The sequence below is a fragment of the Neovison vison genome, chromosome 2 (genome assembly GCF_020171115.1).
Source record: "Neovison vison isolate M4711 chromosome 2, ASM_NN_V1, whole genome shotgun sequence".
Lineage (NCBI taxonomy): Eukaryota > Metazoa > Chordata > Mammalia > Carnivora > Mustelidae > Neogale > Neogale vison.
In genome coordinates this window covers 56,426,706-56,442,670 of record NC_058092.1, presented here as the reverse complement: position 1 = coordinate 56,442,670, position 15,965 = coordinate 56,426,706, and the positions used below count along the sequence as shown (strand labels likewise).

Sequence of the window (15,965 nt, the reverse complement as noted above, 5' to 3'; positions counted from 1 at the left end):
ACCTGAATGGCCAGCGTCTATGAACCCAGGACCTCCACCTCATTGCCCCCTGGCTGGGGGTTCAGCTCCTCTCACGTGGGGGACACTGGGCACACTCCCCTCAAGTCCTTCCTCTGCAGAAGGTGCAAATAGAGCCGCCGAGCCTGCCCCCTCAAGCTCTGGCGCTCCAGGCCTATCCCCGCAGGTCCCTCAGTTCCCCGCCCCCCCTCCCCACCCTCTGGCAGCTCACAGGTAGCCTCTGACTGGCTCCCGAGGCTGTGATTGGTCTTTCTGTTGCCACTGCCCACCCTCCCCTCACCCCCCCCACCAATGCAGACTGCAGAAGCAGTGAATTTGCCCGCCCGCACGCTCAGTTGCCACCATCGCTAAGGCTGACTCAGGGAGCAGTGAATTTGCCCGCTAGCGCACTTGTTCCTGCCTTGGAGAAAGGTAAAAGCTGTCTTCCGCTTTTATTAGGGGGCACTCCAAAGTGAGATGTAGTGGGTAAACCGATCTGGGCTGCTGTGGGTGAGAATGGGAGGCCTAGTATTTGTGGAGGTGGCTATCTGTCCCTCGATGTCCTGGGGACAGTCCCTGTAGGTAATCGGTCTTACGGCACCGGAACAGAGAGCATCCTGGCCCCGTGGGCTCCCTGGACACTCTGTCCTTACCTCTATTATTACTAAACCGGGTGTTTGGGTGTCTCCAAGCAACAGCAATTGACAAGTGGCCAGCGGGGTTCGAGGCTAGGCTTTACTGGGGCTTCTGCTCCAACACAAGGGAGACGGCACAAGGAGAAGAATCCTCAGGCTGACTCGCTGGGGAGAGGTCAGGGAGAATTTTTTAGAGAAACTTAGATGGGAAAAGGGGGACTCGAAGCACATAGAAGCAGGAATTTATTAGCACCTGCGCACTTATTATCCTTCTTCATGCATAACGCATCTAATTAACGTGATAAATCTCCACCCCTGGGCATGATTTTTAGTATCCTAATGAGGACAACAGTCAATGAAAGGACAGTGATGGGGTCCATCTTGGCGCAGACCGTTTTGGTCTTCCCCAGTCTTCGTATCGAAGCCCGCCCTCCCGTAAACGTCCTGCCTCCGCCTTTCCCGAGACCTCTCCCCACTCAAGGGGCATAGGTTTCAGCTACCAAGGAATGCTGGGTTTCTCCCTCAGGGTTAAGGGGACCTGACTCCAGTCCCCAATTTGTCTCAGGTTGGCGGGCTGTCCATCGTTTCAGCTTCTCACTCTGTATTTAGATCGGAGTAGTGTGGTGTGAAAGAAAACGGATGTGCTGGTGCAGTAAGTCTAAGGCATCATAGGAAAAGTCTGAGCCAGCCTCTCCTCCCTGCTCACACCGCCTTTTGTGGCGCCTGGGATGGGCACTGAGCCTGGTTCTGCTTCGGAGGAGGGAGGGAGATGGGCTTGGGGAGTGTTCCTAGACCCTCCAGAGTATCCCCAGGGAGCGGCTAGAGGAGGAGATATGGGGACACGCTTCTAAGTTCAAACTCCCATCTCACTCTTCCGTTTTTTCTCCCTAAGAATCTTTTGTTCCTGGTTAAGTGACAATAACTTGCACGCTCCTCTCCCCGCCAATTCCTGTAATGGGCAATAATTGCTTTGGCTTTAAGAAATGGCCAATTCGGCGTCTGCGGCCTCTGCCCACCCTGATTATCATCCCTGCCCTCATGCCCCAGAACAAGAACAAAGACTGCTTCGTTGTGCTTGGCACCGCTGGCGTGGGCAAGAGCGTGTCCGTGCGGAGGTGGGTGCGTGTCAACTTTGGCGATGCGTACCTGCCAACCATCGCAGATACCGACCGCCATGTGCTGAGCTCCAACCACGGCGTCGGGGCGCTGTACAGCACCGAAGCCACCGGCAGCCCCCACTACCCGGGTCTGCAGCGCCTCGCCGTTGCTAGGGGCCCTGCTGTCTTCCTGGTTTACTCCGCCACCAAGAAGCAAACCGTGGAGGAGCTGAAGCCTTTCTATAAGGTGATCTACAAAGTCAAAGACAACACCTTGCATAAATACCCTATCGTTTTGGTGGACACCAAATGCCAAGAAAGCCGCTGGGAGTCTGCAGTAAGTGCTGCCTGCGCGTTGGAGTGGAATTGTGCCTTCTTGGAGACCTCCGCTGAGATGGATATCAGTGTGCAGGAGATATTTCACACGCTGCCAAACCAGGAGAAGACGCCTGCCGCCTGCCTTCACCATCCCCAGAAGAAATCCCTGATGCCAGAGACCGCGGAGAAGCTGCTTAACAAGTGCACCGTCATGTAAGCCCCGGCGTCCTAGGATTGCGAACTTCTTCCCTTACAGTGTGCAGAAAACATGGAGCGGTCCCAGTGTAATGTGTTACGTGTGTGTGAACTTCTGTGCTGTGGTCTGGGTAACAACTAGGTGCCAAGGAGGACAGGAAAAAAAAAGGAGCGCTATGCATTTGAAGATTACTTGTATAGACGTTAGAGATTAATATTTGAAATAGAGAATGAAATGCTTGAAAGGAATTGAAAGAGGCCACTGCTCTTCTCGGAGCTGTAATTATCGTGTGTTATTTTAAAAACATTTCAAGTCCTAAAAATTGCCATTGTGTATTTAATTGTTAAAAAATGTGTTTTGGGGACGCCTGGGTGGCTCAGTCCTTAAGCGTCTGCCTTGGGCCTAGGTTATGATCCCAGGACCTTGGAATGGAGCACCATGTTGGGCTCCCTGCTCAGTGGGGAGCCTGCTTCTCCCTCTCCCACTCCCCATGCTTGTGTTCCTCCTCTAACTGTCTCTCTCTGTCAAATAAATAAATAAAATATTTTAAAAATGTGGTTTTGCCACCAAAACTGGCAGATGAATTTCAAACAGACATGTTAAACAAGGTAAATAAATGGATATTCTAGAGCTGAGCATTGAGGGTGGGGGCAGAGAAAATGGGGAAAGTGGAACTTGCTTACTAAATGTGTGCCGGTTGTTTTCAAAGTCATTTAAAAATGTTTGGGTATTCCATGTAGCAGTTTTTGTGACTCAAATAAAGCTTTTCCTGCATGCAATCAGCTTTATAATGTCTTTTTCACTGGTCAACAACAAAAATACCCATTGCATTAAAATTTCAACCACATCTGGGTGAGGTTTCTAATAAGAACTTGAGGCACATTCCCTCCTGAAATTAGCCAGTTCGGGCAGGGGTGCAGTTAAAGGGTCCCTGCGATTCAGAGCTGGTCTGTATCCATAACCATTCCTAGGCTGACATCTGGAAGAACTCCAGACATCTCTGAAAACGGTGCTCTCTCTCTTGCTGTCTTGGAGATGGTGGAAAGCAAGCCTCGCCTTTGGCTGCCTCAAAGTCTTCCCTCAAGAAATGCTGGGTATGGGGAGTGGGGAGGGGGATGGAAAGTAAGGGAAGAAATGGTGGAATGTGAAATTCAAGAAATTCTTCCTTAAGGGAGTTTTTTTAAAAAAAGATTAATTTTATATTTGAACATACTTTTTTGAGTAAGGGAATACCTACCTATACATATCTTTTTGAGTGTGATTTTTTAAATTGGGGGAAGGAGTTTCTTGATTTGGTGACTTTTTTGCCATGAAATATTTATTATTGGACAAATATCACTGAATAATTTTTGTTTTTAAAAATTTTTAATGCTTTATTTTAGAGAGAGATAGCACAAGTGTAAGGGGGAGAGGGAGAGATAGAGAATCTCAAGCGGACTCCAAGCTGAGCATGGAGCCCCATGCTGGGTTTGAACCCAGGGTCCTGGGATCATGACCTGAGCTGACACCAAGAGTCAGATGCTTAACCAATGGTACCCACCCAGGCACCCCAATTTTTGTGTTTTAAAAGTAGTTTCCTATAGCTTGATTCTTAGGGGAAAAGCACACTGTTGAGAAGTGTTCATAAATACAAGGCAAATTTGGGGGAAGATCTATTTGCACATGTACAAGAGGATAATAAGTTGCATTTTGGATAACACAGTTGTTAGGATAGCCAAGTGGAGCTTTCCAGTGGGAATTAGACTGGGGTCAGGGGCTGGAGACAATGATTGTGAGTTTTCAGCATAGAGCTGGTAGCAAGGCTGTGCAGGGAGAAAATGAGGCAAGATAAATAGGTTTAGGGCAGAATCCTGAGCAACACAAGCACATTAGAAAGCTACTGACCTAGAGGAAACTGCAAAGGACACTTAGAAGTGACCAAATGAGGAAACTCACAATGTGCAGTAGCGCACTGGAGAAATGAGTTTCAAAGACAAGCATGTAATGTACTCTATCATAGCAAAAATTTCTTAGAAGCTGAATAAGATGAGGATTAGAAAGCCTTGCTCATATTTAGCAGTTACGAGATTTCTGGTTTCAGAAAAGATAGAGTAGTCCCTCTATTCCCCCCAAGTACTACGTCTTACAACTAAAATAACTCTGGACATAACATAATAAAGAAACAAAGGAAAACACTTAAAGGTGGAAAGCAATGAACTGCCTAGGAACCTGGGGATGTGAGGAACAGCATGATGGTGATTCCGGTTTTCTTATTGTCCATCTAGGACAAGACCATGCAGAATGCCTCCAGGTTAGAGCTGCTAAAAGGTACAGATCAAAAACAGCAAAATGGGGCATATTTTCCCTAGCCAAAGCACCAGGAAAAGATTGGTTTAATAATAGAAAACCTTCTTGATGCTATGTACCCAAACATCAAATGACATGAGCAAAACCCCTGCTCTCCCCCTGCCCCCCCAGGGGAGATCTGGTTTTCCACCTCATTACTCCCTGTCCTGCAGAGGCAGATGGTAGTTTCCTGATGTCCCCTCCTGGTGCTGGACACCAGGACAGTGCAGGGAGCCAATCTCTACCCTAGAGCAGCAGGTCCCCCAACCCTTTCCCCACTGGAAGATCGATGTCCGTGGAGCTGAGCAGGGAGTTCCTGCTCTCTGTGCCCTGTCAGCAGGTGTTTGGCATCAATACCAGCATCAAGGATGATGACATGGTTGGAACAGAGCAAGCCAACGGTCTACTTCTCCCCCAGCCCACCCGCACCTTCATGAGTCTCTGCGCCTCTGTCCATAATCAAAAGTTTGGGATACGATGATCACTTCCGTCTCCCCCAAGTAGTCCTAAGTGAGAAAATTTACATATTACTGCTTGGATGGGAGCACGGAGGATATAAACCATTCTAACCATTCTCTGCACTAACAGTTTTATTCAAAGGAGCTAGAATCTATAGCTTCTATTTTTGCACCACCCAACATCATAGCCTCTAGCCTTACGTGATGTCTGCACTTAAATATTGGCTAGTCCAAATTGAGATGTATTGCAAGCATAAAATAGACTCTAAACTTAACTACAGAAGGAGCAATGTAGACAAGCTTATATATTTTTAAATTTATTACATGTTGAAATAATAGTATTTTAGATAGGTTGGGTTAAGTGACATATTATTTAAATTAATTTGATGTTTCTTTCTAGTTTTTATTTTATTTTATTTTTAAGCAATCTCCATACCCAAAATGTGGCTTGAACTCACAGCTCTGAGACTAAGTAAGGATCACGTGTTTTACTGACTGAGCCATCCAGGCACCCCTCTTTCTACTTCCTTAAATGTGACTACCAGAGGGGTTTCTAGGTGGCAGAGTCAGTTAAGCATGTGGTCTTGGTTTTGACTCAGGTCAAGATCTCAGGGTACTGAAATCAGCCTCCATGCTCAGCGTGGAGTCTGCTTAAGACTGTCTCTGCCACCTGTACCCCCACTAGTGTGTTCTCGCTCTCTTGCTCTTTCTAAAATAAATCTATGTTTAAAAATGATATTTAATATCTTTTAAACTTATATTTAATATTTAAATATTTAAAATATTTAAATTTAAATATTTAAAATTATATTTGTAGCTCATCTTTATGTCCTACATATCTTCTGAGTAGGCAGTGCTGATATATATTCAGAGTGGCTATTGGAACTAATTTCTTTTTTTTTAATTTTTAAATTCAGTTAGCCAACATATAGTACATCATTTGTCACAACTAATTTCTATTTTGAATTTGATTACATACATAGCCAGGATCAACAATCAAGAATCGAAATCGAAAAATGTTAGCATGTATATAAAATAATATGTGTCATCAGATGTCTAAGTAACTTCATGAAATTCAAGATTAACAGAAATGGAACAAAATCCACTGAGATGTATGTTTGCATATAAATTAATTTGAATAGTACATCTATCAGCTACATTTATAAACCCAGGCCCATGGGCTCAGAGCTTGGAAAAATAAACATGTCAGAATGTGTATTCAGTAAGTTGGTGAGAATAAAATAAATGAAAACTGAAAATATGCCCACTGCATTGATATGATATTTTCCGGGGCTATGGATACTGACAACCCTGCGAGCCACTTGACACCAAGAAGTGGAAAGTGGAGGAAAGAAACCTGATGTGGGAATAATACCATTTTGTAAACTGAGATCCAATACAGTTCACTATTCAACACTAGTATTATGGGGATATGGTGGTATATTCATGGAAGTCATCCATTTTGTCCTCCAGATGAATAAATGTATCCTGGAAAGGATCTCACAGACTCCAAATAGCATTAGAATTCTCTTTCTGCCTCCCTCCAAATATCCTTCCCGGTATCCTTTCTGAGTACATCTCAGCCACACACCCTTTTCCCAACCAGCCTGGATGATTTGCTGCCCCAGCAGGAATATTAAGTAGTTGTTCCTTTGCTCTTTCTTCATGGAAGGTGTTTTTTCTTCCATTTTCTGCCTACGAAAATTTTATTCACCTTTCAGAATCTAGCCCAAATACCAAAGGCCACTCCCACTGAAGTCTTCCCTATTTTTTAGTAATCATTTACAAAGAGCCCTGGGGTACAGAGTCCCTGTCTTCAAGAAGCTCGTGATCCAACACAGGAGATGGGGAAGAAAATAAAAATACACAGCAGTCTGTGGTTGGTGCCATGAAAATGAGTGCACTCTCCACCCTGCTATCAGATTGGCCTTGGAAAAATGGACTTAAAATGCACTAATTTAGGGGCACCTGGGTGGCTCAGTGGGTTAAGACTCCGCCTTCGGCTCAGGTCATGATCCCAGGGTCCTGGGATCCAGCCCCGCATTGGGCTCTCTGCTCAGCGGGGAGCCTGCTCCCACCCCCCATCTCTGCCTGCCTCTGCCTACTTGTGATCTCTCTCTCTGTCAAATAAATAAATAAAATCTTTTTTTTAAATGCACTAATTTAAAAAATTTAAAACTGCACTTGATTGCCCTGCTGCTTTTTTCAAGGGTCCTCATTTGCCAGAGAGTCTGACAAATGTGCATAAAACTATGTGGACAAAGCTGTATGTCACAGGGTTGTGCCTTCTACCTGGGTGTGAATCTCACTTCTGCCACTTACAGTTTTTGGAGGAAACACTGATGTTCTCAAGGCATTGTTTTCCTCAAATGTCAAATGGGGGTGATAATAATACCCAAGATAACTGTGAATTGATATAAATGAATTAATACACATAAAGCACTTAGAATAGTGTCTGGCATATTATAAGCAATCGATAAATATTAGCTTTTGCTAGTATTAATGAAAGAATGAAAATTGCCTAAATGACTTTCAATATGGTTCAGCTATATTAAAATAATGAGGTTTATATGGGCCAATACATAGTATCTCCAAGATTTATTTTAAATTTTCTCCTATTTGAGGGTTAGTGTATATATGAGTGTGTGATTATATATATATAATAGAAAATTTTTCCAGAGAGATATTGAAGTAATTGATAATTGGTGTTGGCTTTGAGGACCATAATGATGACTTTTCATTCCGTAACCTTTAATGTAGTGTGAATTAGATTATCATGTATTTCTATTACATGTCTAATTATTGGGGGGAAAAAAAACTCAAGTAATTTCTTCATGAGTTCCAGCGGGAAAGAACAGAGTGGGGGCTAGAAACCAAGTTTTCTGACACCAACCCCAGTGCTCTTTCAATTTTATTCAACTTTAAAGTAACTTCATTGAGGAACCCCCAGGTCTAATTGAGAGAAAATAACTATGAATGTATTATGCTTCTAACATATGGCCTTTAACAGACAAGGAACAGAGGAAGCTGGGATTGGTTAAATAAGTATCCTAAAGTCCCATGCTGAGGTCACCCTAAGACCCAATATGTCACCCAGAATGAACAAATATGGGTTTAACCCTGTGTCTTTCTTCTTTTGCTTTTTGGCTGCTCCCAACCTTGTGAGTTGTGTGAATGAAATCAAGGAATACCCGTGAAAGCCCAGCACAGAGCCTGACACACAGTAAGGCCTCAGCCGCTTCACTGAAGTGGGCTGATGCTACCTTCTCTTTCTACCTCTCCTAGACCTTTCCTCCAAGGTTAACGCAAAAGTCTTTCCACCCAACATGCATTGCCCCTGCACTCCTGGAGATTATGTTTGCCGATATTTGTAGGGGAGACACATCTAAAAAAATTCCATTTCTGAAAGGTCTATGCTGAGATACGGGAGGTAACTATCCTGCTACATTAATGCACGTCCTGTTTACTCCTGTTGCTCTGAAAGCCCCTGGAACCTCTTTGTAAAGGTAGTCATTAGTACAGAGTGAGAGAGGAAAACGGGATTCAGAGAGAAATTACTGATAATTGAGGTCTTTTATCAGTGTGTTTTCTTCTCTACGCAACCTGGAGCTGAACATTGTGAAATATGTTTGTTCCCAATGTAATTGAAATAGGAATTAAGTAGTGTGGTGGGGCTGGGCTATTTGAGGACAAGGCCGCTGGTCACATGTTTGGAACTGTTGCTTGAAAATGCCCACCTGAGTGAAAATGCCTCCTGTCCCGCTGACCCGGGACCCTCTTTCTGGTGCTAACTTCGGTATTGGCTCTGCAATTCTTAGCTTACCTGGCAGACTCTAAATACGTCTGTGGACTGTAGGTTTTTCTTGTCTGTAAAATGTGAGGATCTCAGACTCAAGGTCCACAGTCAGCAGGTAAGGAGTCTAAGTGGTGACCTAGAGGAAGATTATGCCCAATCTGGAGGGAAGCTTCTTCTACTCATTTCTGTTGGGAAAGGCGGATCTGGCGTTACAAAATTTTGCTAATTTTTCTTGGGAATCTAACAATTCTTAAATATTGGCAACCAATTAGAAATTGTTCATACAAATTTTTGTTTGGGTATAATTATGTCAGGCCTGCCAGCCACCAGTTAGAGACCTCAGGCTAGAGAATAGACTTAAGGAAGTATTAAGGAAAGTTCCTTAATACTCAGAAATATTGTGATATCTTCATTATCATCTAGGGGAATAAAAAAGTATGGAAGCTCTTCATTGATGCCACTTCTATTTCATAGAACTGTTGCAATTTGTCCTTCCTAAATCCCAATTTCTTTTTCTGGGAAATGATCATACAAGTAACCTCCTCACATCACTAGACTATATGAAGTGTGTTCAAAGCTGTAAATGTAACAGAGATGAGGATTATTAGGATTATTGTTTGAAGATGGAAGATGGCAACAATCCATGGTAAAAACAAAATTACTGACATTTTATGAAAGGAGGAATCCAGACTGGACCTTCAACTAGGGGTTGTGGCAGAACCTCATGGTCAAGACCATGGACTCTGGGGGTGGGACCTTCTGAATTTGAACTCAGGCTCTCCTGCTTACTAATCATGTGAATTTGACCAAGTGTCTTTGTTTTCTCATTAGCAAAATGAGGATAATAATAGCTCTTCCCTTATGTCCATATGCATATGCCTACAGTGAACCCCAGTGATTCCCATCTCATCATGTTTATAGTTCTGTAGAATTTCTCTTCTTGAATGGGTTCAGAGAAAGGGCTCTGTGACTTGCTCCTAACCAATAGAATATGACAAATGTAATGGAATGTCACTCTTATAATTATGCTACACTTGATAAGAACTGTATCTTGACAGACTGGGGCTAGAGTTTTTGTGAGCTCAGTGAAGTAAGGAGTCATGTCAGAGAAGCCCATATGGCTAGGAGCTGGGAGTAGCCTCCAGAAGCTGTGTGTGGACTGTACATCTTGTAGGACCTGAGGACAGTCTCCAGCCAGCATCCAGCAAAAACCTGGGGCCCACAGTGATACCGATATGAGATGAATTCTGCAGACAATCTGAATGACCTTAGAAATAGATTCTTCCCTGGATGACTCTCTGAATGAGAACACAACCAGCTGACCCATGACGGCAGGCTGGTTAAGACTCAGAGTAGAGAATCCAGTTATGCTGTGCCCAGACTCCTGACCCACAGAAACTGTGAAATTATAAATATGTATTATTCTAAGCTGCTATGTTTGTGATAGTTGGCTACACAGCAGTAGAAAATAGACTTTCATATTGTTATACATACTACATGAGTTAATATTTGCAAATTGCTTTCATTTCAATGATATGAAAGTATTATCATATTCTGCATGATCCGTTCATTATCAAATACTTGTGTGCTGAAGTTTTTGCTCCAGGTTATGGCTGTCCTGGAGATATGAGTTACTCCTCTGATTCTCTGAAACTCATGAACAAACATTTTACACAAAAAATCCTTCTCTTGTCCTCTTTGGTAATGCCACACTCACCACCCATACTCCCACCAAGAATTTCTGAGAGCCTCTTTGGGTTATAACTACACACAAACTGGTCAGTCCCATTTTGGCATCTGCCATATTCTTCCAGAGTTGCTCAACTGCCTAATAGCAAGGTCCAAAGCCAAGGTCACATGAACACACAACTTCACATGAAGTTGTTCCCAATGCTGGAGAATGTCAGGTCTTCACAAAGAAGTGGGGATAATTGCCTTTTCCCAAACTCTATGCGCTTTTTGTCACCTGATCCCCAAGATGGCATGGCTATTCCAAGAGTCTCACCAAAACTCTTATGAAAACAGAATCTTCACCTCTAGCCCTAAACCATAGCTCAATAACAGGCTTCAAACTGTTCCTCTTCCTTGCAACCCACTCACTCACATCTCTTCTTTGCCTAACTCAGTTTAACTCTACTGCCTCAGGTAAACCTTCCCTGATTGTCAAGACTGGGTTATATCTCCATTGTAAGTTCCCACCACACCCTGTCATTTCCCTTTGCATTATTATATTTAAATCATTTTCTAAGCGGTTAGAGTTTAAGATTATGAGTATGGGGTTATGTGTGGCTTTTATTTACTGGTGTATCCTAAGGTCTAGCATGGTGCCTGGAACTTGATAGGTGCTGAATAAATACATGTTAATGAAGGAAGTCACATTTTACAGAGGTCGTTGTGGCTCAGAAAGGTTAAGTACCTTCCCAATTCACAGAGCTTGTAAGGGGCAGAACTAAGATTCAAGCCCAGATGTGCTCAGTTCCAAAAGTCCTGATCCTAACCACCATCATCAAGAGCAGAGCTCTGGGGCGCCTGGGTGGCTCAGTGGGTTAAGCCGCTGCCTTTGGTTCGGGTCATGATCTCAGGGTCCTGGGATCGAGTCCCGCATCGGGCTCTCTGCTCAGCAGGGAGCCTGCTTCCCTCTCTCTCTCTCTGCCTGCCTCTGTCTACTTGTGATTTCTCTCTGTCAAATAAATAAATAAAAAATCTTTAAAAAAAAAAAAGAGCAGAGCTCTGTGTTCTACTTGCCAAGTTCACTTTCCCAGAGAAGAGCACAAGTCAAACAAATCAGAAGGTGGGATTTTATTCTTAAGTCAGAATAAGAAACTGACTTTCCTGTGCAGATCAAAAATAAAAACTAAATATATGCTTGGAAATACAGTTGTTCCATTGCTGCCAGAAACTTGTCATTTTGTGGTTGGCTTCATCAGGACTGAAGCAGAAAAGTTTCCTAGGGTATCAGATCCTAGTAACAGACCAATTTCCCAGGAGAATCAGAAAGGAAAGTTCCCCAGTAACCTTCTTAACTCCCCAGAACATAGTAGAAAAGGATGGTATGATCAAAGGGGCTTGGAACTGCTACATGAAGACAGGTCAGGAACTTGAGGAAGCCATGGCAAGAAGGTTCTAGATCCTGGAGTAAAGTGAGCCACCCAATGGAGCCCCTAATCCGAAGGGAGTTATTTGAAAAAATAACATGAAGTTATTAATAACCAATATGTATATTGGGGTCTTCCTCTGTCCTCATCTACCCACCTATCCCCAGCCATATATCCTTCTGTCAAATATTTAGTGGGGCCTACTAGATCCAAGAACTTGTTTAGGTGCTGAAGATACAGAAGTGAGTGCAACAGACTGAAGCTCTTGCCCACAAAGAACATACATTCTAGTGGGGTGAAGGGTGGAGGAAGGGGACAAAGAACAAATACGTAGATATTATTTAATATAATCTCAGGCATCAATAAATGCAATGAAGAAAAATAACCCAGGATGAGAGGACCATGTGAGACAGGGGAGCTTTTTGGATTAAATGGACAGGACACTTCATTAAGCACAGGACCAAAAACAGAACTGCGTGTGATTCTGAAGTGCATACTAGTACTCCTACAGGAAAGGAAACTGGACAGTGATTAGCTAACTTAAGTGTCCTAGACTCGTACTCAAACCCAAACCCACCTGATGCCAAAGCCTGCATTCTTGGTACTTAACGCTTTCCAGTCCCAGGGATCTGGGCTGGTCTGAGCTGAGCCAGATAAGGCCGGGTTCGTTGCTATTACGTTCACTCTAGCACAAATATTTATGAAGTTTGTATGATGTATGAGACTCTGTGCCAGGCTCTGGAAAACAGACTTGTGTCCCTGCTCTAAACGGAGCTTCAAGTCTGGTCAGAAGACGGGCAATTCGCCAAGCACTCAGAAGGCAGGAGACAAAGCTCCGGGTCTGCAGTAAGGGTCGGGTTTGCAGGAGCAGGGTGGGGAGCAGAGCCTCGTGGCCCCGCCCCGCAATCCCAGCGCCCTCCCTGCTCAGCCCCGCCCTCCTCTGGATCCCGCCCCCTTTCCCCTCTCTCTCACATGCTCCACCCACCAGCGGCCCACCAAGCTCGCTGTAGCCTCAGGCCTTTTATGCGTCACTTTCTGAGCTTTACTATGTTTTGTTTTCTGCACAGAGGTATTGCTGCCGACAAGCCTAGGGTAGAACCTTTGCTTCCGTGTTTATGTACTATCTCCTCCCCTCGGAACTCAACTCCTCGAGAGCAGAGGGTTTGTGTTGTTTCATTCGGTATTATCTTCCAGGCATCTTGCAGCAGGGTCTGGCACAACGCAGACCTTCGTACATGTAGGCTGAGTACTTGAATGAAGGAAAGAATGTCCAAATGACCCTCTCTGTGCTTGGTGATATCTCGGGGGCGTGGTAAAACTATAAATGCCGGGGCCTCAGTCCAGAGAGTTAGAGCGGCTACTTTTGGAGAAGGGCCTGAGCATCTGAAACCTCCAAATGCTCAGCAGTTAATTCTGAGGTACTAGAGCCAATTGTTAAATACTGAGAAATGCGGGGAGCTGCTCGTTCAACACAGCCGCTGTTAAAAGTTAGAGTACACAGCACACAATTAAATATATTGCTTAATTACATTTAATGTAAGTACTCAAATCCCCAAATACTCAAGATTCATCACTGTAATTCCTAATCGTATTACTACGTTGTGCTGTGATCTGGGTTCTTGAATGTTTTCTGTTGATTATATCTCATGGCGGGAAAAGCTCTATGATTATATCTATGACTGTATCTCATGGCAGAAAAACTCTTGGGTACTGAAATATGCAAATGTATTAGGTAGGCAAGGGGAGGACATGGGAAAAGTGTTCCTGCTGGAGTCATTAAAAAGAAACTTGAGGGGCACCTGGGTGGCTCAGTGGGTTAAGCCTCTGCCTTCGGCTCAGGTCATGATCTCAGGGTCCTGGGATCGAGGCCCACATCAGGCTCTCTGTCAGCAGGGAGTCTGGTTCTCTCTCTCTGTCTCTCTCTGTCTCTCACCCTCTCTCTGCCTGCCTCTCTGCCTACTAGTGATCTCTCTGTCAAATAAATAAAATCTTTAAGAAAAAAAAAGAAGCTTGAAGGAGAAAGAGAGAGGGAAACTCTAGGTGCTTCCTTTAGGCTAGAACAGTAGTTCTCACATTTTTAAGAGTTGGGACCTCTTTACAAATCTAAAAATTATTGAGGATCCCTTAAAGTTTTTGGTATTTACAGTATTGAGTTAAAACATTGAAAAACTTAAAAGGTGTGTTTATTAATTTAAAATAAGAATAATTAACCTATTTTGTACTCACACAAGTTACATATCTTCTATGAAAACTGTCTTTTCTAAGCAAAACATATTTCATGAGGATATATATGTATGTATAGATGTATATATGTAGTTGTATGTATATATATGTGTGTATATATGTGAACACACACAAACTTTTTTTTGTTTTTAAAGATTTTATTTGTTTATTTGGAGAAAGAGACAGTGTGAGTGAGAGAGCACAGGCAGGGGGAGCAGCAAAGGGAGAGGGAGAAGCAGACTCACTGCTGAGCAGGGAGCCCAGTGTGAAGCCCCATCATGCCCTGAGATCGTCACCTGAGCCAAAGGCAGCTGCTTAACTGATGGCGTCACCACATACAGATTTTTAAACATTTCTTTAAACAACCACATACTTGGTTGATTGAAATATGATGTAATTTAAGTAATTTTCTATCGTTGGATATTTTCTTTGGTTCCTCTCTTGTTTTTGTAGGTGCAAATAGTGCTATAGGGAACCGTTTCACAATTAACCTTAGTCTTCGTTGTTGAGGATCTGAGTGCAATTCCTAAGAATGAAATTACAGCCTTAAGGAGGTATCATTCTTAATGTTCTGGATCTCTATTTCTAAATTGCTTTGTTGAAAGACTGCACCAATTTGCATGTCGACCAGCCCTGGGCAAAAGTTCTACCAGTGGATTGCACATTTTGCGTCAGCTTATAAGCGTCTAGCCTTGAATTAGATCAGTGATGCCAGACCACAGTATCAAATTGGATTTCAAATATTTTGATTTGGATTAGGTGTCAGATCAGGACAGCTTTTTCTTGAAACCAGGTTTGCGTAGTAGACCGGGAATTAAATAAGTAATTGTTTATGTTGTGGGAGTAGAAATGAGGGCTGACGTCATCAAGCTCATGGCCTCACAAGGCCTTTAGCTTTGAGAAAACTAAAGAAACTGGAAGAGGCCTGACTTTTCAGATACCTTTGTGTTAAATCAGCTTCAGCATAAGCAATCCTGATTATTTGGGGCCTGAAGACCCTGAATTTTTATCCTTTTTCTCTCTCTTCTCCTGATGAGCTGGGATCTGATCAACTCACTTTTCATTAGCACTTCCAGCAGAGAACTGGAAGAAGGAATAAAAGGAAAAGAAAATCAAAACTTCCCAGGCTGATTCTTTGACTAGTGGGAGGATAAAATGAGAAAGTAAGTGAACACTTTCACCATCCCTGTTCTTTCTGATCCCCAAATCACAGAAAATTGGAACATTATCTTAGAAATGATTGGGAAGTTTTTTAGGTTTGTCTGTCTGTCTGTCTTTCTTTCTTTCTTTTAGATTTTTCTTTCAATCACAAAAGATGCCTGATTTTTCCAACTCTGGATATTATGTCTCAACTTTTTTCAAACCTCTAGCATACAGAAGGTCTCCTCTCTCTCCAAGAAACTCTTGCGATTTTGTCCTATCTCAGAGTGTTCATTGTCATTGCCGGGCCCAGTTTGCTTATCTGCACAGTGTGCATGAGGAGCACATTAATCCAAGCTAAGGGCCCTCTTGGGGGGAGTAAAATTTGGAAGACCCTCTCTTCTTGGCATTTCCTATGGGCAAACTACAGTTCCTTCCTGTGACAGTTATGCCATTCTAAGTGCTCCTCAGATTTTTATCACAGTCAGTCCAGATGAGGACAGGCACTGTTTATAGTGCCACAATTGACAGATAAAGAAACTGAGGTACAGAGGTTTTAGTAATTTGGCCTAGGTCTCACCCACAGTAAGATGCAGAGATACCTTTCCAACCAAGTCAGCCCTGGCCTCAAAGGGAGCGCTCTCAAAACACGGTGCTGTGCTGGCTCCATAAGAAAGCTCTTATC

At 43.4% G+C, this 15,965-nt stretch overlaps 1 protein-coding gene across 1 annotated transcript; it reads left to right on the top strand.

Annotated features, from left to right (window-relative positions):
- The first annotated feature begins 341 nt into the window (after positions 1-341).
- Positions 342-2,602, top strand: DIRAS3 (DIRAS family GTPase 3). Its single transcript, XM_044236432.1, has 2 exons — positions 342-429; positions 1,525-2,602. The coding sequence occupies exon 2, from the start codon at positions 1,587-1,589 to the stop codon at positions 2,262-2,264; it is 678 nt and encodes a 225-aa protein (XP_044092367.1). The 5' UTR covers positions 342-429; positions 1,525-1,586; the 3' UTR covers positions 2,265-2,602.
- Positions 2,603-15,965: the final 13,363 nt, after the last annotated feature.

What these genes read in the sequence shown, in the direction of transcription:
- DIRAS3 (XM_044236432.1), top strand. Translation starts at nt 1,587, where the DNA reads ATGGGCAATAATTGCTTTGGCTTTAAGAAATGGCCAATTCGGCGTCTG.